Source organism: Rattus norvegicus, chromosome 10, assembly GCF_036323735.1.
Source record: "Rattus norvegicus strain BN/NHsdMcwi chromosome 10, GRCr8, whole genome shotgun sequence".
Taxonomy (NCBI): Eukaryota; Metazoa; Chordata; class Mammalia; order Rodentia; family Muridae; genus Rattus; species Rattus norvegicus.
Window position 1 is genome coordinate 65,039,737 of NC_086028.1, and position 23,443 is coordinate 65,063,179.

The window sequence follows — 23,443 nt, forward strand, 5'->3', positions numbered from 1 at the left end:
CGAAAAGCGTGGGTCCTCAGAGTTCTCCATCACATCTCTGCAAACAGAGTTGGCTCCCCATCCCTAAATACTCCCAGCCCCATACCACAAGAAGAGCCGCTTAGGAATAAGCAAGGAAACATGATGGAGAGGAAGGCACTACGATAGTTTACTTGGGAACGCTCTCTAGGAGTAAGACACATTTAAACGTATTTAAAACTGGGGACTGGAGGGGGGTCCTCAGTGGTGACCTGGGTTCAATTCCCAGTACCCACATGGCAGCTCACAACTGCCAAACTCCAGATCCAACCAACACCCTCATACAGACAGATATGCAGGCAAAACACCAATGCACATTTTTAAGTTAAAACTTGTAGAGTAGGAGCGAGACCAGGAAGGTTAATGTGAGTGAATATGGTCAAAATGTATGATACACTGGGACAAAAAAAATGACATAATGAGACATAATTTTGTAGAGAGAGTATACACTAAGGAATTTTAAAAAAAATGGTAGTGGCTGGGAATGTGCTCGGTGGCAGAACACTCAGCAAACATGTGCAAGGTCCTGGGTTCAATCCCTAGCACTGAAAAAAGCCCAAACAAAGCTTATTGTTGTAATTGGATTAAAACAGGTTTAGTTTATACTATAGTTCCTACAGTTCATTTTCTACCCTGCTATGTACAGCACCAGCCAGCAGGGGGCTCTGCTCAGCCAGTTTTGTGGAGGCGCAAGATCAGCCAGCACAAAGGCTGGCGCTGCACTGTCCCCTCCACTCTGAAAAACTGGGACTGCTCTGGGTGTTGAACATGTACACTGTGACTATCAGGATTAGAAGTACATTTAAAAAAAAAAACAACAAACAACCAAACAAAAACCAGGGTTTCTCTGTGTCATCCTGACTGTCCTGGAGCTCCTTATGTAGACCAGGTTGGCCTCAAACTCAGACATCCACTTGCCTCTGCTCCCATCAGAGTCCTGGGAGGAAGGTATGGACCACTCCCTCCAACTGCAGTCTGTGTGCTGAGGGTGACGCAATGGGTCACAGGGCTTCCTCTCTTCAAACGTGAGGACCTGAGTTTGAATCCCCGATCCACACTTAGAAAACTGAGCACGGTCGCACGTGCCTGTAACCCCTGCGTTAGAGATCCCAGGGCCGTCCCCGAGGCCAGCCTAGGAGAATATGCTCATTTCCGGTTCCACGAGAGTCCCTGTCTGCTAAGGTGAAGCTTGACAGGGAAAGACATGCAATGTCTTCTGTGGATGTCCTTTCCCTGGCCTGGGCATGCACATGCATGCACATGCAAATACACAGCCGCTTGTACATTGAAGCTCATGCACCATAAGGGAGGAGGGAGATGGGGGAGGCACAGTTTCCATTTTGATGAAGTGTGAATGGTTAGGTGTGATTCATAGGTACCAGACTGCACAGAACGCTGCACTTACGGCTACTTCTGCTCGCAGTTTCCCATACTTCCGTGTGCCTCACCAAGTTACACAGGTCAGAAGGAGCTGCCCTCTGTCTGTGGTGAAGGGCACCAGGAATACTGGCATGAAGATCAGCAGTCGCTCCACACAGAGCCTTGTATCTTCTCAGTGAAAGACATCATACCTGCCTTGGCTGTCTCACAGCCTACCATGTCCTCAGGCCCCCAAAACGAAATCCCACACAAAATTAAAAGGCTCACCAACGCTCCTTATCAGTCTCAATAAATAGCTCAGAAAAGTCAACTTCCTGAAAGACACAGGTAGAAAAAAATGGGCAAAAGCTATGAAAGAGTAATCCACAAGTGCTACACGCTGCTAAGTACTGTATGGTGGAGTCCACGGGCCTGTGAGCAGACAGGAAGTGGATGCTGCCTGCTTTTACATCAGCTTGACACAAGCTAAAGTTAATTGAAAGGAAGGAACCTCAACTGAGAAAATCCCTCCATAAGATCTGGGTGGTGCCATCCCTGGGCTGGTGGTCCTGGGCCAGCCTTGGGGAACAAGCCAGTAGGTAACACTCTTCCATGGCTTCTGCATCAGCTCCTGTCTCCAGGTTCCTGTCCTGCTTGAGTTCCTGTCCTGACTTCCTCCAATGATGGACGATAATGTGGAAGTGTACACCGAATAAACCCTTTCGTCCCCTACTTGCGTCTGGCCGTGGTGTTTGTCACAGCAGCGTCAGTGACCCTGACTGAGACATAGGACAAGTTGAAACAGCGGGGTACGTTTCTTATTTTCTTGCGATGAGGTCTTGCTGACTACGCTGTCCAAGCTGGCCTTGAATTCCTGAGCTGAGACTACAAGTGTGAATGCAAGCATCGGCTTGGATGCTCACACGGGCCGTGGGGTAACCACAGCCTTAAAGATGTCTACCACTGCCTTAGAACCACTCTAGGGACCCAGAGAAGTAAGTAATGAGGAGACTGTGACATTGATTAATGTTAGAACACCTAAAGACAACCGAAACGAAACAGTAGACTTTCTATATTCATCTAACACAGTGGCTCTCAGCCTTCCTGATGCTGCCACTCTTTAATACAGTTCCTCCTGTGGTGCTGACCCCTGACCATAAAATTATTTTCATTGCTACTTCATAACCATAACTTTGCTACTGTTATGAATCGTAATGTAAATATCTGTGTTTTCCTATGGTCTTGGGTGACCCTTGTGAAAAGGTCATTCAACCTGCCCCAGGGGGTTCCAGCCCACAGATTGAGAACTGCTGATCTAACAGTTCCTGGTATGCAGTTTTTGGAAATGGATACAGCCTGAGGGTGCAGCTCAGTGGGAGAGCATTTTCTTACAGGCCTGAAGCTCTGGATTTAACTCCTGGGACCGCAAAAGGAGAGGGTGACAGTGACATTTAAGTTGAGAAGGAACACTTCTAAAAGAGTCAGGAGGGTTTAAACTGCATGGGGTCCATCCCCAACTATTTCAATGAAGAAGAGGATAAAAAGGGAATGCAGCCAACAGTAATAATGACAGGTAAGTTTTGTTGCTTATAAGTATTTGCCTATGTTTTTACAGATACTGTTACTTCTTTAAAAATTAAAGTCACTGACATGTGTATAAAAAATAAAACATGGGGCTGGGGATTTAGCTCAGTGATAGAGCGCTTACCTAGGAAGCGCAAGGCCCTGGGTTCAGTCCCCAGCTCCGAAAAAAAGAACCAAAATAAATAAATAAATAAAAATAAAACATTACTTTATATGCTAACTTTCAATTTCTTTAATAAAATTTTTTAAATAATTAGACTGTTCTTAATCATACTGTAGGTCATCGTCCCGATAACGGTGTTGACTCTAATGACAGATGGTCCCGATGTTCGATTTTTATTGAGCTTGTTGGTACACACTTGGAATCCCTGAGCTGGGGAGGCAGAGAGGGAAGGGGGTGTTCCTGGAGCTCACTGGCCAAGACTCTAGTCTCTCTTGCAAGTCCTGGGGCCCAGGAGACACCTTCTCCAGGAAGGGCTGCAATGACAAGATGACTTGATTGATGGCCGGACACTTGCTCTGCCAGGAACCCGAGCTCAGTTCCTTGCATCCACATTGGCATCTCACAACAACTCTGTGTCTAGGTGATCTGACATACTCTTTTGACCTCCTCGGGCATCCATAGGCATGTGGCAGTCTTGCCCAGGCATACACACATACATGTAAGTAAAGTTAAATCTAACCAGAAGGCAAGGTGGAGCCAAGCTCCTTAGGAATAAATGACACGTACATGCACCACACACATGTATGTGCACATGGTCACCTAGGAGCACATATGCACTTGTGCATGTGTATCACTTGTGCATGTGTATACACACACACACACACACACACACGCACGCACGCACACACACACACACACGCACGCACGCACACACACACACACATGCATGATCACAGTGGATTTTTAGCTAGGGGGATGGGTTTCTTCCTCCTTCCTTGGGGGAATATTTGCAGGATTAACATAAAAAGTGAAAGCCTGACAATCCAAGCCAAGGAAAACAGCCCTCACTACAGCCCTCCCCGCCCTCTCAGGACTTGTGCTCTCAGCTCCCAGGCTCTCCGGGAAGATACACATGTGCACACAAGTTCACAGGGCTCAGTGTACACTTCTGACCCAGGCACCGTCCTTGGTTCTTTGGGCTTTCATCTACCTGTTCTCCCTCCCTCTCTGAGGGCACTGTGGCCTTGGCTCTTTTTCCTGAAACTGTTGTCTTTTTCTGAATGTGGAATAATCCCTTCAGCCCTGAAAAGGGAGCTGGTGTCCTGGCCAGAGCAAGGGGAATGGATGGGCAGGGCCTGACCGCTGAGCCAGCAGAGGAGGGAACACAGCTGCCTCAGGAGGGCTTCTTGGATGATCCGACCCAGGGATGGGGAATCGAGGACCATTCATGGAAAGGAACAGCCTGTGCCAGCTGTGTCTACCGATGAGCTCCAGAGGACAGAGTCTGCATCAGCTGATGCCTGGTATACAGTAGTTGCTCAACAAAGAAGAGCCTGTGTGTGGTGGACGGGATCACACCAGGGACGCTACACCAAAAGGGGGCTTGTGGCTTCAACCCAGGCTGAGGGGTTGGGGGTTTTCTGTAAGGCAGGAGGAACAACAGAGGAAGAGAAGCAGGGAACACAGACCTACGCAGCCTGGCCTCCAGGGCTGTGGGGTGGGGATGTGTGGGGGTGAAAGTTGTGAAGTGGGTATGCAGGGTGGGGGTAGGGGGAATGGAAGTAGGGGTGGGGGGTATGAGGGTGGGCAGGAGGCAATAGCTGCTTGGGAAACCCTGAAGACTTTAGAAGTAAATGCTAGTGCCCTGCCCACAAGTCACTTTCAGGGGCCCTTTTGCAGCCGACAATAGCATGTAGAGCCCTGTGGAACAGACTTTGGAAGGTTTTGCCATTTTCTCTTAGGATCTTGTAAGGGATGGGTATGGTCGCGCATGCCTGTGATCCCAGCACTCCAGAAGCTGATGCAGTTTCAGGCCTGCCAGGGCTACAAAGTGAGAACCCATCTTGAATTGATGATTGGTGATGGCGGTGGCGGTGGTGGCGGTGGCTGGAGAGATGGCTCAGTGGTAAACAACACTGGCTGATCTTTCAAAGGACCAAGGTTTGATTCACAGCACCCACATGACAGCCTACAACCACTTGTAACTCCTGTCCCAGGAGACCTGATGCTCTCTTGTAGCCTCCTAGAATACTGTCTGTGCATCATGCAGAAACATACATTCGGGTAAAACACCACCCCCCCCCACACACACACACAAAACACATTGAAAGGGGAGCTGAAGAGATGGTTCAGTGGTTAAGAGCACTGACTGCTCTTCCAAGGGTCCTGAGTTCAAATCCCAGCAACCACATGGTGGCTCACACCCATCTGTAATGGGATCCAATGCCCTCTTCTGGTGTGTCTGAAGACAGCTACAGTGCACTCACATATATAAAATAAATAAATCTTTTTTAAAGTAAAGTTGAAAAATTAAAAGTAATTAAAAAAAATCCTGGCAGGAACATCAGCCATCAGTATCCTGCTTCTGAGAGCTGGAGAGGCTCTGGGTGGACAGACGCTCCTGTAGACGAGGAAGGATGAAATCTCAAGACACTGGACCACCCCAGTGTAGTCCAGGCCAGCCAGGGCCCCATCACCCCGGGGTGTGCCAAATGATGGGAGATGTGTGAGGGCTCCACACTCTGCTGCTGAGGCGAATTCTGAGACAGGTGACGGAAGAGAGTAACTTACCACCTTCTCCTCTCCAAAGTGATAATTATTCACGGCTTGAGAAATAGCATCAGCGGGGTGATCAGGACGAACCTGCAAGTTCTGCCCCATTTCTGGGCAGCCTGGACGGTGAGGGCCTCGGATAGACTACAGAAGAAGGAATACAGCCCTTTGGGGCTGGGGATGAAGCTCAGTTGGTGGGAAAAATACCTGTGGCCCTGGGTAGCATCAGCAATGCTGAATAAACCATGCGGGGTGGCTCAGGCCTGTAATCCTAGCATTTGGGAGGTGGAGGCAGGAGAATCAGAAGCTTCCTGATCATGGCTGGAGAGATGGCTCAGTGGTTAAGAGCACTGACTGCTCTTCCAGAGGTCATGAGTTCAGTGCCCAGCAACCACACGGTGGCTCACAAACATCTGTAATGGGATCCGATGCCCTCTTCTGGTGTGTCTGAAGACAGCTACAGTGTACTTATATACATAAACTAAATAAATCTTTAATTTAAAAAAAGATAATTGGCTACATAGCAAGTCAGAGTCCAACCTGGGCTCCATGAGATCCCACCTCAGCAACACATTCCCTGTAGACTTTCTCTGAGTCTATACTGACTCATCAATAAGCCGCTATGTGCCAGACACCGGGCAAGGCACATTGCCCACAAGCTCTCATCAAACACTTACCAGATCTCTGCAAAGAGGAGACTACGAGCCCTGCTTTCAGACAGGAAGACTGACGCCGGGCATCATGCAGCTGACAGAGCGCCAGACCTTTGCCCAGTTCAGCTGTTGATCTGACCCAGGATCAACAACTCACACCGCACACTGTTGGACTACCACAAACTACCCAAAGCTTGGTGACTTAAGCAGCACAAATGTGCTCTCTCTCGGCTCGGGAAGTCAGGAGGTCTAGCGCAGGTGCTGGCAGGATTGTGCTCCTGCAAAGGTCTCTGGAGAGTTTCTCCCCAACCCCTTCAGCTTTTGGTGGTCACTGGCCTCCTGGGCTATGGCTGGAGGGCTCTTGTTGGTTTTACCCATGGTCATGAAGCCCTCTCGTGGAATTTGGAAGCTAGCCAATTGGCCACAGGAGGTGGAAGAGGCAGAGACAAGAGCGAGTCACCCCAGGCTTGGAGGCAGGAAGGGGCTACAGTGTTTCCAATTGTTAAGGAGAGGAAGGAGGCCATCCTGACAGCAAGGCTTGTAATCTCTGCTCTGGAGAAATGGCAGAAAGACTGAGCTCAGAACTGTCCCAGAAATCTGATAAGGGATGGCGTTGGAATTTGCTTCCAACCTGCCTTTGGAGAACTTGGAATGTGGTCTTAGGCTTTACTCCCCTGGGATTGATCAGAGCCCCCATGTACAGGCAGTTAGAAGAGTGAGGTCTCTTGCTTTCCAGGTTGTGTTGCTACCTGCCTTTCGTTTATCAATCATCCTCTCTCTCTCTCTCTCTCTCTCTCTCTCTCTCTCTCTCTCTCTCTCTCTCGTTAGTATCTCACAGAGAAGCATTCAGCTACCGGGAGAGGGGAAAACCACTTTCCAGAACAGTACATCTCCCCTCTCTAGTGGCTGACTCCATGAACACAGTAGTCTCTGATTCTTAAACCCACAAGGTTTTCTTCCTAGGGAGACCTGACCTCTGGAAGAGTAGAGCATCAAATGAGGAACAGCCTGGCTCACCCCTGGAGTCAGGACTACAGGGGAGACTAAGCATCCATATTTAAGACCCATCCTGAAGACCAGAATGGAAATTGAGGCTCAGAGAGGGGAAGCCCTGTGGTTCAAGTCCCCTGCATTCCTTATCCATGCCACTGAGTTGCTCTGATCTCCTGTAAGGAATGGGGCTGCCCATCTTCTCTGGGCTCACACTTGACCAGAGACCAGGGACACTAAGACATATCGTAACCCTTAGAGTTTCCCACCATGCACACCCTAGCAGAGTTTCAGAAATACATGGAGATTTGGCAGAAGGGCTCAGAATTTAGGTGAGGCAGAACGATGAGGAAGAAACCTGCGCAAATCTGGGGGTGGGCTCAGGCAAGACCTGTACTTGAGTTGGGCTCAACCACTCCTGTGGGACCTGTTGTGCTGAAAAGGTTGACAGGTAGACAGGACACTAGGCTTGGGCTCTGCAGGGTTGGATGAAACTCAGACGAGCTTCACTTAGGAGGAGGCAAGATACAGGTTGGGTCGGTCGTCCACATCCAGGATGGAGTCCTGAGCTCTGAGGGGCTGCCAGCAAAATAGGAGAGGACAGGAGCTCCGGGTTCCCAAGCCACTGGTGTTCCTGGGCCCCATTGACACTAAGCCTAATTGAAGACTCTCTGTTCCTCCCACCATCACTTCTAATCCCCTCCACCTGCCACCCTTCCAGGGTTCCCTGAACCTCCTCACTGCGCCCATCCCTTTTCTTTAACCAGCCGCGCGGCTTCTCAGGGGTCTCAGCTTCCTGGGAAGCGAATGCAGCAATCAAATACTAGGTAGGAAACACCTGCAACACCCAGAGCTGACAAAGGACGCAGCCTGTGTACACTGTGGGGGCGGGGTGCATCGGTCGCGCAGGGTTCCCCCCACCCCAGCTCACGTCTAGGAGGGGCGGGGCCTGGGGCGGCTCGGGTCCTTTTGTCTGCAGCCCCGCCCCGCCCCGCCCCCACGCGGGCCCGCGGCGCGCGGCAGACACCAGCGGCTGACACGAGCGGCCGCCGCGGGCGGAGGCTGCGCGCCGCAGACTGGAGCGCGATGGCGGCGGCGCGGGTCTCGGGCTAGCTGCGGGCGGCGCGGATGGCGGGCGGCGCGGGCTGGGCGGGCGCCCCCGCGGCTCTGCTGCGCTCCGTGCGCCGCCTGCGCGAAGTGTTCGAGGTGTGCGGCCGCGACCCCGACGGCTTTCTACGCGTGGAGCGCGTCGCGGCGCTCGGCCTGCGCTTCGGGCAAGGCGAGGAGGTAAGGAGCTCGGGTGCGTCCCCAGGCCGGGGAAACCGCAGGGACCCCGCGCAATCACATTCCGGGCCTCTGTGTGTCACATGGCACGCCCGCGGTGGCCGGCCTGCCCACCTGCCGTTCCCTCTGGTCCGCCTCCAATCCCCTTTGATGTTTGGGGAGGGGAATGGGTGCTCTTAAAATCCAGCCTCTGAACACCCCCTCCCACACACAACGAAATCACAGGGGTATGTATGTATGTACTGCGCCGGGCCTACGGGTAACAGGGATAAACAGGGATGTTCTGCAGTCTCAGGTCCTTAGCTGCACCTACCCAACCTAGAAAAGAGGGGAATGTCTGCTCCGGGCCACCCTGGATTCTGGTCCAGTTCCTTCCTGGTGACCTCCCACTCAAGCTAGATGGGCAGGCCTAGCTAGCAGCAGACTGTGCTGGCTGCAGAGGGCCAAGCAGGACCAAGCCGGGAGTGGTTAGCTGAGCCTCTGGTGTTGGTGTTGGGCCGCATGGGTGGCAGAGAGCAGAATTGTGGGGACTGTCAACCAATCTGAACCGGCAAGATCTGAAACCGCCAGTATGTAATGTGCGTTGGACTTGTGTCCTCTTGCCATCCTCACAGGGGCTAGTATCTGTGTCTGAGGGAAGGACAGAACATAGAGTTAACGCAACCCTGCAGTATTCAGCATCTCAGGATTCAGAAGCCCTGGCTCAGCTTTGGGTTGCTAAGGTCAGCTGAGATCCTAGGTCCTATGTGGAGGAGCCCTGGGCCTTGGTCTCAACTGGTGTACTGGATGGCATTCTGTTTCCAGGACGGGTCAGGAGGGCAATTTAGAACAGGAGCCATGACTAGTTAAACTGGTGCCTTCTTCCCCTGACAAGTGGGAGGTAATAATAGCCCCTTTCTAGGTGGCTGGGCACTCGCCAGAACCTGAGTCCCCGAGCGCAGGAGGTGGAGGAGGGAGGCAGGTGTCAGGTGTGAGGACTCTGGTCCCCGACCCCAGGCAGCTTGCTCCTGCAGTTCTCCTTAAAGCCTGTTCTTTATATCTTCCATGGTTTGCTCAGGAGCATCTCCTGCTGCTACCTCAGCCTTTCTTCTATAGGATGCCAGCATCCCTCTTCTTGGCCGATATCTCCTACCTGAGCAGGCTGAGCAGCCCCTAACACAGGCTGCAGGCTGCTGATGTAGAGACACCTCCTTGCTTTGGGCTAAAACCTGGAATCCAGAATTAGACAATCTCAGGCATGGGAATGGCCTCACTGGAACCTCTGGCAGGAGGCCAGAGCCCTATGATGGTATCCTAGGGTGGACAAACACTTCCCACCGTTAGGTCCTCTTCCCTCTACACTCCAGAAACAAACCAACTTGTCACTGAGTCATCGTGGTTCTGCACAGGGACCTACCTGGGTTTCCCTTCTGCGCTGTAGTCTTTAAATATCTGAAAACATCCCTCCCCTGCCCTTGTCCCTTCCCACCCTTTCACCCCTGTCTGGAGCTCCAAGCCATTTCCAAGCCATCTACCCAGAGCTGGATTCCTACAGAGGCTACTGGTGAATCGTCAAACTGTTTTCTTAGCATTAGTGGGGCTGGACCTGATCAATAAACACACATGGGGCAGGGGCTACCTTTTCAGTGGTCCCACACACTCTCTACTCCTACCAAGTTTCTGGCTACTCAAACCTCTGGAGATATGTTTGGAAAACTTCTGCCTAGGCAGAGATCTTCCACCCTGGGGCTGGCCAGTGATTCCTGTACTTACTAAATTACTCTTGTGTCAGAGCAGGAGTCTCTGTGAACTACAGCAGGTTGCAAATATGGACCGTCAAAAATAGATCTGTTATATTTCTGTCCCCCAGGGAGGTGACACTCTGGTCACCTCCTTCACAAGATGCTCCTGTGCTTATATGTAGCCTATATGAGGTCATATTGCACCATGTATTCTAACCTAGTGTCACACACACACACATAGAAATGGTCCTCATGTTTGACCTTATATAAGCTATCCTCAAATTAATGATGCAGACCTGTTCCACATTTCTCTATTTGGTTTGTTTTAAGCTTGATCTCACTCTCTCTCTAGGACTGTGTGGCACACCTGTTCCATGTGACCTCGGCACAGTCCCCTCCAGTGTCCTGACTTGTTAATGAGGTCAGGCCTGTTGTCCCTCATTTGTTTCTTAAATCTGAGCCTGTGGCTTGTCCCTTGTTCCTACTCAGTTTCATCTTGTTTCCCGTGAGACCCTCCGTTCTGACCCACCGTGCTGTCTGCAGCAGCTGGTGCTGTCTGTGTGGGAATCCTGGGGCTGAGGGAAGAGGATACAGGGCAGGACCACGGACAGGGCCTGAGGCTCAGAGGGGCTGCTCTGCTGTTTCCATACTGAGGAAACAATTCTCAAATGCACCGGAGCACTGTTCCTCCGAGATGGGGCTCCTTTCCTTTCGCTAGTGCTGTGGGGCTCACACTGTTCTGTTGTTTGTTTACACATCTGCCTGTGACATTGGTTCCCCCACCCACTGGTGCTCCAGACAATGATTGTTAGACCTGAGATTCAGTGTCTACATTGTATCAAATGCCCTGGCGAACCATGGAGGCCCGGTCATACGCAGTGGGTCTTAGAGACCGCAGTGGGTCTTAGAGACCGAAATACCCTTGAGAGTCTAAGGAATGGATGAATTAGTAATGCAAACATCCCCATCCAGGAGGAACTCAGGGCTCCTGTAGTGTGTGCTAGTGCTTCCTAGTCCATACGAACGCTGGATTTGATTCCCAAAAATACATTGAAAAATGTGTATGGCTATATACGATTGAGCCCGCCAAGATCCTGTCATGGTGTGGGGAGGGACTCACAAGATCCTAGTAATCCATGAACATTTATAGGCAACTAATAGTAGCCATGGGGGAGGGGCTCGTGAGGACTGGCCCCTCTCTAAGGGCCTATGGGAAGTTAATGGTTGCTGTGGGGGGAGGAAGAGCCATTTTCTTTAATGATGTCATTGCTGGTAAGGTGGCCATGCTTCTGTAAATAAAACCTCTCATCCATGTTCCTGTAAGCATCCCTAATGGAGTTCATGGAGTCATCAGGTGGAGGGGAAGGGGGGGGAGCACAAAAGGAGAGAAAGGTGTTTGACTGGGAAGAGGAACGTTAGTGGGAGGAGGGGGGAGAGGTTAGTGAAGGTTGAAAGTGATCAGCATACATTCCATACATGCACAAAAATGTCATAATGAACCCCATCGTTATGCATATTAATACAGGCTAATAAAAAATTTTAGAGGCAGACACAGCATCACATACCTGTGGAGGCAGAGACAGAAGTTCAAGGTTGGTGCCTGGAAGATGGCCCAGCAGAGACAGGCTTGCCACAAGAGCCTGGTAACCTGAGCTCAGTCCAGAGACCCTACTCCTGGAAGCTGCCCTCTGAACTCCACACGTGCACGGTGACACCGTGTGTCCCCACACGCATCACAAAGAAAAGAAATTCAAAGCCATCCTTAGTTACAAAGGGAGTTTGAAGCCAGCTTGGGATACAAAAGACCCTGACTCAAAATAAATAATAAAAGCAGTGCTAGCCTTGGCAGCGTGTATACTAAAATTGTCACCATACAGAGACTCACACAGCCCCTGTGTGAGGATGATATGCAAATTCATGAAACGGTCCATATTTAAGATAAATAAATATGTAATTTGTATGAGATAATTCTGCAGAGGGGAAGCCTATCTCCCCATCCCTTAAGAATGAGTTACTTTATGACTTCCTCAGAGTCCCATGGAAGAGGGGAAAGGGTAACCTGACAGTGAAGAAAGCTGACAAACGCCACCCCAGAATGCCACCAGGGTCAACACCGACCTTCGAAGTGATGGGACAAGAGTGCTTCTCCCTAGCCCAGAACTATGGTGCAGTTATCACTCCACAGTCCTGAGAGAAACAGCAAGCAGCACCTCTCTGGGTCACCCAGCTGTCCCTCCTTCCTTGGGTCAGAGCTCCAGTGCTCAGGGAAGAGCCGTGCTGAGCATGTTATCTGGGAAGGAAATGCAGAATTAAGCCTGTTCCTGGTGGACTCGGTGCCCCTGACACCCATGCAGAAACCCACTCAGCAGGAGCCCGATGCTCCCCAGGCCTTAGATGGGGTGTGATAGGAGGGGTACAGCTGGGTGCTGGGCTGCATGTCGAGGCTCCTTTCTTCCTACCCCTAGCAGTCCCACCAGGTTGAGTAGAGAAGGAAACCTGGAACTCTGACAGCTGTCTGGGCTTGAGAGCTGAGCAGAGCAGAGCCCAGGCAGGGTGCAGAGCAAAGTGCGTGCCTTCCCACTCACAGCCCATCGGGTATGTAACACCTCATAATTATAGAGTGATCACTATGCTTTTGGTTTTTCTGGTTGGTATGTTTTGTTCTGTTTTTCATGTGGTTTCATTTGACCTAGGCTAACCTCCAACTCACGGTGTAGGCAAGCGTGACCTTGAACTCCTGATTCTCCTGCTTACACACCCTGAGCACTAGGATGACAAGCATGTGGCTGAGCCCAGTTCTACAGAGTAATTGTGAAGGATGGCTCCCGTTCCATTGCTCCTAACAGGTTTCTCAAGTGAAGCCTGTTTCCCTCGGTTGGTCTCTTGTGTCCCTGCTAGGTGCCAGGAGTGGGAAGCTGTGGGGCTGTGAGCCTAAGCCCTCCCAAGTCGGGTTGGAGCCATGGCTAGAAGAGAGATGGACAGCCTGGCGTAGTAGTGCCTTCCTTTAATCCTAGCACTTGGCAGGCAGAGGCAGGTGGATTCCTGTGAGTTCAAGACCAGCTTGATTTACCTAGTGAGTTCCAGAAGACCCAGGGCTGTGTGGAGAGGCTCTGTTGGGGAGGGATAGGGAAGAAAGAGACAAAGAGACAGAGACAGGGAGAGGGAGGGAAGGAGAAAGAGAAGGAGGAAGGAAGGGAAGAAGGAGAGAGGGAGGAAGGAAAGGAAGGAGCAAAAGGTGGGGAGGGCAATGAGGGGGGAGAGGAAAGAAAGGAGAAAGAGAGAGAAGGGGAGGGAGTGTGAGTGTCTGTCAGCTTACAAGTGGACACCCTTAGGGACTCTGCTAAAATCCATTACTTACAGCCTCTGTGTCCTCAGGAACAAGGTAGCAAAAGAAATCAAATCCCCAAAACGTGTACACCAGGCCTCCAGTTACTGCAATGAGAAGGTTTCTTCTTCCCTTTGGACTCATGTCTTAAGTCCAGCCCACATCTCACTGCCCATGGCTTAAGGCACAAAACTCAGAGAAGAGTGACAGTTCTTTAGAGGCAGCCTATGTGGCCTGTACTGAGCACTGTCCCCAAGAGGGTCCCAGGCTAAAGTCAGACCCAGACAAGACAGTGACAAGGCTCCTATGCACAAAACCCAACCCTGAAGGTGGTGGTGTAGGGGAGGGGAGCTGAGGTTTTTCTATGAGACCTTCCATTGAGCGTCTGTGTCTTTCTAGAATAATCCCACGGAGAGTGGGACACTCACCACTTCCAAAGCCAGGCCACCCTGTCTAGGCAAAACTCTGCGTCTCTTTCAGGTAGTGACCTGAGGCTGTCTCCTGGCACTCCATCTGCTCAACCTTCCTGCTGCCTACCCATTCACCCATCCACCCACTCACCAGGGGATCCAGTCCAGCCATCACTCATCCATCACCTCCTGTATCCGACTTCTACTTTGCAGCTCCATCCACCTACGGAGTCGCCTGTCAGCAATGTCTTCTTCCTTCCTCGTTCACTGTGTGTTTAGTTAGGGTTTCTATTGCTGTGATAAAACGCCATGACCAAAGCATCTTGGGGAGGAGAGGGTTTATTTGGCTTACACTTCCTTATCACGGTCCATCACTGAAGGAAGTCAGGGCAGGAACCTGGAGGCAGAAGCTGGTGTGGAGGCCACAGAGGGGTGCTGCTTACTGGCTTGCTCTCAACTTAGCCTGCTTTCTTATAGAGCCTAGGACCACCACTCACAATGTGCTGGGCCCTCCCACATCGATCACTAATTAAGAAAACGCCCTGCAGTTGCCTACAGGCTTGCATATAGCCTGATTTTATGGAGGCATTTTCTTTCACTTTAAAAAAACTAATTTTTTTTTTTAGATTTTTAAAGATGTATTTATTTTATGTATGTGAGTACACTATAGCTGTCTTCAGACACACCAGAAGAGGGCATCGGATCCCATTACAGATGGTTGTGAGCCACCATGTGGTTGCTGGGAATTGAACTCAGGACCTCTGGAAGAGCAGTCAGTGCTCTTAAGCACTGAGCCATCTCTCCAGCCCCTCTGGAGGCATTTTCTTAATTGAGGTTCTCTCCTCTCAGATGGCTTTGGCTGTGTCAAGTGGACATACAAGGATCCAGTACACCCACCCTTCCTTAGCCTGTCCATTCACCCCCCCACTAACGCAGTCTTTACTGTTGCAGTGCTTATGGCCAAGTGCACTCCGCAGTGGGACTGCGTTGTCATGGGATGCCAAGTGGCTGTGTGGAGTTAAAGTCACAGGAAGGGCACGGAGAGTGAGAACTGAGGCTGAAACAGGGGCAGATGGTGACCAGGGGGATGAAGCAGGACTGTCTGGTTCTTGTGTTTAGAAGGACAGCAACATCCCGGTACATGCTGTCCTAGGTGGCACGAACTATTTCTTTCTTTCTTTCTTTTTTTTTTTTTTTCTGGAGCTGAGGACCGAACCCAGGGCCTTGCGCTTTCTAGGCAAGCGCTGTACCACTAAGCTGAATCCCCAACCCCATGAACTATTTTTATAATTTCTCGATTCTGCAGGCTGTTGCATGTGGAAAGGTCTGGGATCATCTTGAAAGGAGTTGCAGCCTGGCTTCTTCTTAAAGGAGCGTATTGGGAGGAATGGGTCTGCCCGAGTCTCTGTCAAATAGAGCTCACGTGGCTGAGGAGACAGCTTAATGTGGCTGCTCTTGCAGAAGGCTTGGGTTGGGCTCCCAGCATCCACAGGGTAGCTCACAGCCAGGTGTAGTTCCAGTTCCTGAGGTTCTGGCCTCCTCTTCTGGCCTCTAGTACTGAGCCAGGTCCTCTGGAAGAGCAGTTCATGCTCTTAACTGCAGCCCAGGTGATTCTGAGCACGTTTGCTTGTCTGTTTGTGTTTTCAAGACAAGATATAGCCCTGGCTGTCCTGCAGCTCACTCGGCAGACCAGGCTGGCTTCCAAGTAAGAGACATCCACCTGCCTCTGCCTCCTGGTTGCTGGGAATAAAAGCATACACCACTACTGCCTGACTTACACTTTTATAATAATCTTTTCAAAAAGGACTCATAAAGTAGCAGTCAAGGGTATTCTTTGAGGGTCCTTTTGGAAGGCTAGCATATGCCTATGTACCCTCCCGAGTGCCCTGGACTGTGGATGTGTCTGAAGGACTGAGGGACGGCCCTCAGTCCCAGATGCCGCTGTCCCTTTCTGCATGGTACTTTCCACAGCAGACTCCCTTGTGCAAGGAAGAGAGTTCTTCCAGCCTCCATTGGTGGTTTCTTTGAAAAATAAGGAAAAGACAGAGCCATTTGCCGCCCCGTCTTTGTCTTTCTCCACTCATCCTCCGGCAACCAGAAGAACCAAGACCTGAAGTGACTTGTGCAGGACCCATGAACACAGAGCTGCCTTTTTACTGCCTGCAAGATCTGGGGTCTCAGGCTCTCAGAGGCCAGGGATGGGAGAATCCACAGCAGACGTCTTATCTGGCTTTCTGAGACTGGAATGGCCTGGTTGGAAGCAGGACTGAGTAGAATTGTGTTGTGATCTGTGAGCCCTTTTGGAGCCCAACAGCAACCTAAGTGTTCTGGGAGGACAGGAGGCCTTCGTGGAAGGCCCAGAGGTCAGAAGACTTGAGGCTTGGGGTAGAAGAGGCTGCCAGTAACCACACCCTGTTCTGTTAAGTAGGCCAGAGAATGTTTTCTCGGGCTTCTCAGCACCTCTGCTTTTCCAAGGCTTGCTGCCCAGTAGGAGCCATTCTGTTTATCCCACCTGCATCTCAGCTCTGGCCAAACGGCCCTGCCTTCAGGAGGGAGAGGCAGGCATCTCCCCAACTATGGGATTCCAAGAAACCACTGTGCTGCCACCCCACCCCCCTTGCTGCAGTGGGGCTGCTCGCCGGGTCCTGCTGGGTTCTTACCACTGTGCCTGGCACACAGTGAGGGTACAAGTGACTGTTAACTCTGAGCACTGGCTGTGTTGAATGAGTGAGATGTTCATTTCTTTCCATAGGCCTTTTCTAGTGCCTGCCCTGTGTCACACCGGTGGCTACAGATCCACAGACGAACAGGGCATTCCTTTGCTCAGCTCCCTAACGTGGACAGGAGGGCTAGGAGAGAAACCTGGGGTGGATGGGTAGGGGGCATTTTTACATTCTCGTGTGTGTGTGCGTGTGTGCGTGTGTGTGTGATTTGTAGTTGGGAATGTTGACGGGTTACAGTATGACGCTTCAGTACACACGTGAACTGTGGAATGAGCAAATCAAGCTAATTAACCTACTTCCTCCAGTTCTCAGCACTTTGATTTGGTGAGAACATTGGAAACCCACTCCTGTCATGTGTGTAATTATTAGCTGTAGAGCTGTAACCACTTGGCAAAGCAGTAAACGGTTGGGGCACAGTTCTCTGTCTAAGTGGACCACTTTCTGACCCCCTCCCCTTGCCCAGTGACCTGTTTTGCTGGTGTAACCGGATAAACCTGTCCCTCGAAGGATGGAGTCCCAGGGTGCAGCCCCTCCCCCGCCCCCCAGAGGACGGAAGGAACTGAAGGCCTAAGGGAGGAGGACTCCTGGGCTGTTCCCACTAGGCTGAACCTCCTTCCTGTTCCATGTGCATGGCTGCTAGCCAGAGGTCTGGACTGAACTGGACTGTGGTGTGAGTGTCTCCGAGCCTGGACCCCAAATGCACACTGCCAGCTACACTCCTCCTCCTCTCAATGCTCAGGATTTAACCTAGCATTGCATGCCCAAGCACAGTAACACCAAGCTATGCCCTCGGCCCTGAATTTTCACTGTTAACTACTGCTGTGGCTGTTGTTACTGTGTCTGAGTGTGCATGCCTGTGTGAGTGCAAGCCTGTGTGAGTGCAAGCCTGTGTGAGTGCAAGCCTGCGTGCTGAGAACTTGGTCTAACATTGAGCTGGCCCCACCCCATCTTCTCCCCCTCCCACACCCCATGAGCTCATAGATTCTTCCCTTTCCCATAGGCTGTAATTCAGGACACTATTCTTTTTGATGCTCAGAGGTTTCTTTTGCTTTTAGTGTAGAATCGTAACATTTTGACATTTTTGATACAAAATTTTATTTATGGTGCTAAGGATGGAATCCACTGCCTTTACCACAGACCCATATCCTGGTTCATCACCGACTTGCATTTTGTTATTGTTTTGTTTGAGAGTCCGCCCCTCACCAGTCCCTGTCACAGAACTCCCCAAGGCTGGAACCATATCTCAGTAGTAGTGCATTTGCTGAGCCTGTGTGATACTCTGGGTGTGATCCCCAGCACCACAAGGGTGGGTGAGCGGAATGATAGATAGATCTCTGACATTCTCTAACACTTACAGAACTTATATCTATTTATACATAAAGTCATGCTGCATCACCCAGGCTGACTGTAAACGCACAATCCTCCTGCCTCCTGAGGTTATAGGTGTATGACACACTCCTGGTTCTATAAATAGATCTCAAAGTATATTGTACTGTTTCAAGGTCTTTAGTAAATATTGTGTTCAATCCACTAACTTAGACAGCACTGCCTTTACTGTATATCCGGTCTTAACAAATTACTAAAAAGTAGTATTTTGTGGGGCTGGAGAGATGGCTTAGCAGTTAAGAGCACTGGCTGCTCTTCCAGGGGGCCTGGGTTCATTCCCAGCACCCACATAGCAGCTTACAACTGTCTGTAACTCCAGTTCCAGGGATCTGACACCCTCATACAAACAAAACACCAATGCAGATGAAATAAAAAATTAATCTTTAAAAAATTAGTATCTTAAAATGATGATAAATTAATATTAAATGTTTAATATGCTGTTACCACTAAGAATAAAGTACATTTTCACTCTATTTACTTTTGAATTTATTTTTTTTTTCTTTTTATATGTATGGGTATTTTACCTGCGTGTCTATCCAGGGTACTGATAGATTTCAGAAGAAGGCATCCAATCCTGTAGGAGTTACAGATGTGCGATCCACCATGTGTGTGTTGGGAATTGAACTCACTTCCTCTGGAAGATCTTACTATGTAGCCCTGCTGGCCTCAAATTCCGAGACCTGCGTAACTATCACATAAATGCTAGGATTAGAGGCACAGGTCATCACATCTGGCCCCATTATTATTATATGCTACATGTTAGCAGCCTATAGGAACACAATTTACTTTTGTCAGTGTATCTCTGTTTCACCACTAGTGTGAATTCACTCATTCTAGAATTTTCTAGCTGATTTACATGAATTTTTCTAAGTAAGCCTGCACTCTTCAAAGGGAAATATTGCTTTTCTGTCTGAGGTGTGGGATAGGATGAGCATCGGAGATGTGTCCCTTGTGGGAAGAGGGAGAAGGGCATGTTGGGACATTGGCCACATGGCCTCATCCAGAATCAGGCAAGCAGGCCAGGTTAGGGTAGCCAGCTGAGCACGGCTGCCTGAATGGCAGGCAGCGTTGGGCAGGAAGCTATGGATCCTGCAGAATCTGGGCATGGGCTACTGTGGGTTAGGGGCTGACGTAGAAGGAAAGATCCTGCCAATACCCAGTCAGGTGTCTTGGCCACAGATCTGGTGAGACTCCAGTGCACAGACAGACAACCTGGACAGAAGTGCAGAGAGTGGGCTGGGGGGTGCTGGCCTTTGGTGGCAAGGCACTAGCCTTGAGTGCAGAATTGGCCTTGGGCATCCAGGGCCACTGTGGGGCCCAGGTAGCTCCCTGCACTCTGCAGTGGTCCGGACTGCTGGTAGAGCCAGTGGGTGGAGGGTCCGTGGGGGCCGCTGGGGTCAGGGCTACATCTTTCTTTTCTTATCACATGCAAAGTGGGACAGGCCTGGGAGATGGCTCAGCAAGTAGGACACTTGTATGCAGGTCTCACAACCCAGGTTTGACCCCTGAATTGTTTAAGGTGGCAGGAGGGAGTTGTCCTCTGACCTACACACACGCACACACATGCATACACACATACACACTCACACCACAGCAGCTGGCTTCTTGGCCCTGGTCTCCTTTGGTTTTTGGTTTTATTATAGAGCAGAAAGCTCACTGTAGTGAAGTCTTCTCGACAGCTATTAAACGATTTTTTTTGCCCTGATTGCCATTTTTTCGGTTGATGCAAAGAGTTAGTGAGTCCTAAGTGGGGTGGGTGTGTGTCTTTGCTCCCAGTACTTGGCTGGTGGAGATAGCAGGATCAGGAGTTCAAGGCTCTCTTTGACCTGATCAGTATCAAATTCCAGACCAGGCTGAGTGATGCAAGACCTCACCTCAAACAAACTAAAAACCACACACAAGGCAAGAAAGAGTTCACTGAAAGTACTCCTGTCCACAGCGCCCACACATGTAGTCCAGGTTTGCCCACCAGGTGGTGCTAGGCAGAGCCCACGGGTGCGCAGAGGGGCTGTGACTGAGCAGGGAATTAATTACTTTCCTTTTGCCGACCCAACCTCTATGAGCGGGCACAGTACACACACCAAAGGCATGCCAGCCTTAGCCAAACACCTGAGTGAAGTGCCAGGGGAGCACCCAGAGCACAGCCTGCTCGGTTTGGCCCAGAAGATGTGTTCACTGGCGCTCTCCTCTGCCGCCCCAGACACCTGTGCAGCTTTGGGAGGCTGGGGGTGGGGGAGGACTGGGTGCTGGGGTGGACTGTGGAGATCACAGGGGCCTCTCACCTTTCCAACTTGCTGGCTGTGTCCTGGACCCTCTAGCCTTGTCTGCGAGGTGGGGTGCCCCTGTGTGGGTGGGTGGGGCCATTACTGTGCCTGGGAGTGGGAGGATGAGGACAAAGAGCTTGGCACAGGACAAAGTGGCATGTCCGAAGCCCCTTGTCCTGGGAACTGTCACTGTGGACACTGTGGCCTTAGGCACACTCAGAAGAGAGGGTACCAGGGATGAGGTGGTTGGGACTCTCCTGGGGACGGGACACTGTGGCTTTGTTTCCGCTGTTGCTGTGCGGGCCATATGACCCAGGTTGATGGTGGTGGAGGTGGTGATGCTGATGACGGTGGCAGTGGTGATGGAAAAAGAGGAGGAGGAGGAGGAAGAGGAGGAGGTGGTGGCAATGATGATGATGGTGGTGGTACTGCTGCTGCTGCTGGTGGTGATGGTGGAGGAGGAAGAAGAGGAGGAGAAGGAGGAGGGGGGAGGAAGAGGAGGAGGAAGAAGAGGAAGAGGAAGAAGAGGAGGTGGTGGTGGTAATGGTGGAGGTAGCGATACCCCTGCTCAGCACAGCAGATTCAGAGTAGAGATCGAATCAGTGGTAGTTTGCAGAAGAGACTGAGCTCTGGTGACTTCTGGCTTCCTTACTTCCTAGCAAGCTGGTAACCATTCCTCCTCAGTTTTCTCCTCAGTAAACATAGGCCTAACAATAGGAACTACTCCATAGGCTTGTGGACCATATCTGGACTAATTCAGGTAATGCCCTTAGGAGTGCTGGGCCCAAGCAGCTGCTCCTGTTGTCAGTTGTCATTGAGTCATTATTGCCATTACAGTGACTCTGGGGACCTCATTCTGAGGAGCTTGGGGTGGCTGGTAGTCAGTGAGTTATCACCTCCCCAGAGGATGAGAGTCTGCGCTGGGCTACAGGTGGGGGTGACCACACAGCCCCTTTAGTTTTCTGTTGGATGCTGGGCCTGTTCCCCTTCCCCGCACCTAACTGCCTCAGAGAGTTTGCTCAAAGACAGGGTCCTCAGCAAAGGCCACCCCTGCTCTGCCTGGCAGAATCTAGCACTGCTCAGCCCTGTTCCTTCCCAGGGGGTCGATTCCTTAGGATTTCCTGGGGAACTTGGAACCTGCTTATTCCAGAGGCTCCCTGCTGGCTGACAGGCTGAGCAGATCTCAGTTGGGATTTAGAATAGACCTGTGCCCTCAGCCATCTGCTTTGGAGCCCAGAGGGCCTAGATCTGAATACTTGCCTCTCTCCTGACCTGGAAGAAAGGCCTAAGGCTTGTTTTGTGGCTTGTCACCACACCAGGGCTGGCTGGGTGGCTGGTGTGCAGGCAGTCTGCAGCTCTGACTTTTCTGGTGCCTAGGACCTTCTTGCTTTTTCCCTCCCCACTCTGTCCTGCCCTCCTCATGCCCACTTTGGGAAAGATCTGAATTATGAATCAAGGCCTGAATCATGTATGAGGACTCTCGCCCCATTTGGTGTTGCAGTGCCTGCTGGGAAAGGGTTTGCATCTGCAGAAAGACCTTGGTTGGACAGGCTTGAACTTTTTCTAGTCCCTAAGGAACTTCCCCAGCCGACTCCAGGGCCTCCTGCTATGGAGAAAAAAATGGCAGCCACGAAGAGGCAGCCCTGGGCCTGACCCTGGTCCCAGACTCTGACAGGGCTACAAGAGAGCTGCAGCCGTATTGGAGAGTCCAAAGCTGTCAGCTTCTTCGCTTAGGAAATTGCTTGAACACAGAACTCACCTAGAATCTGTTCTCCTGGGTGTGTGTCAGGTACAGTCTGGAAGGAAGCTGCCCTAAGACTCTCTGGCAGCAAGGGATAGGCAAGTGGATTGTATGTCCTCACTAAGGACCTGCAAACCCTCTCACCCAGATTCTGACTCTGCTGCCAAAATGGCCTACTTAGTGTCATGTGGGAAGCAGAACAGCCATAGAGGGCAGTGCCCAGATCATGAAGAATCCTGGTCCTTTGGAGGTGAGAGGAAGCTCCATGAGCAGGGACAGTGGTAGGGGAAGCTAATGGAAGGCTGTGACAGGCCTGTGTGTCTCAGACTTACTGATCTGAAAAGGCTGTGTGTGTGTGTGTGTGTGTGTGTGTGTGTGTGTGTCTGTTTATATGTATGTGTATGTGTGTGTATAAATGCATCTATGTGTTTGTATATGTGCATGTTTGGCGTCTGTACTTGTTTGTGCAGACGTGTGCACATGTTTGTGTGACGAACCTCCATGTTAAAGCTAACGGTTACACATTTGGGATCTTTTCTCTGTCTCCTCACTTTTCTTTCTTTTTCTAAGCTGGTTAACTAGAACATTGTCACAGAGAAGAGTGATAAAAGGACCGAGAATACATTTCTGTTTAGAGCCGAGGGTGCCGGGCAGACTGAACCTCCCACACTTCCTGCAGCTCTTGTTACTCCTGGCAGTGTACAGCGAGGACTTCTGTAAGAAGCAGAAGAGAGTTTAAGATTCCCAAGCGTTTATACACACACCCAGGCAGAGTGCTGCAACATCTTAAGTCTCTTGATTCTTTTTCTAAAAATAGATTAAAAATCTTGAGAGAGGGTTTCTCTGTGTGGCCCTGGCTGTCCAAAGAGCCCCCTCTGTAGACCAGGCTGGCCTCAAACTCTTAGATATCCACCTGACTCTGCCTGCCTCCCTAGTGCTGGGATTAAAAGATTGTGCCACCACCACCCAGTTCTAAAAATAAGTTTATTCTTTGTGAAGTTCATGTGATGTATTCTGATCATATTCATCTCCCTCCCCTACTCGACTACGCGCCCCCTTTTTAAAATTTCAAAGTCCAGTTTGTGCTGCCCAGATACTCTTGGGTGGAACCACCTCCTTACCCGGGGTCACACCCTTAAAGGAAGCTGCCTGCCCCTCTCCTATAGTCGTCGACTGCCGAGGGCTGCTCCGTCCAGGCTCGACTCCTCCAAGCTGGGGTTTTGTCGAGTGTGAGCAGGTCTCGTGCGTGCTGTCACAACCACGTGAGTT

The 23,443-nt window shown here is 50.8% G+C and overlaps 2 protein-coding genes and 1 non-coding gene across 4 annotated transcripts in view; all 3 read left to right on the plus strand.

Annotated features, from left to right (window-relative positions):
* The window catches only part of Faul2 (FAU ubiquitin like and ribosomal protein S30 fusion like 2), a 733,200-nt gene that overhangs the window by 417,004 nt on the left and 292,753 nt on the right, over nt 1–23,443 (plus strand). The gene's annotated exons all lie outside the window — the stretch shown is intronic.
* Nucleotides 8,334–23,443, plus strand: part of Rab11fip4 (RAB11 family interacting protein 4) — a 108,017-nt gene continuing 92,907 nt past the window's right edge. The window contains exon 1 of one of the 2 annotated variants that reach the window (XM_006246903.5): nt 8,334–8,607. In XM_006246903.5, coding sequence (XP_006246965.1) covers nt 8,449–8,607 — 159 coding nt within the window. In that variant the 5' untranslated portion in view covers nt 8,334–8,448. The remainder of the gene's footprint in view (nt 8,608–23,443) is intronic. The other variant, NM_001107023.1, reaches the window with a different exon arrangement.
* Nucleotides 12,159–12,262, plus strand: LOC120095372 (U6 spliceosomal RNA). The gene has a single exon (XR_005490850.1). It is a non-coding gene; the product is annotated as a U6 spliceosomal RNA (small nuclear RNA).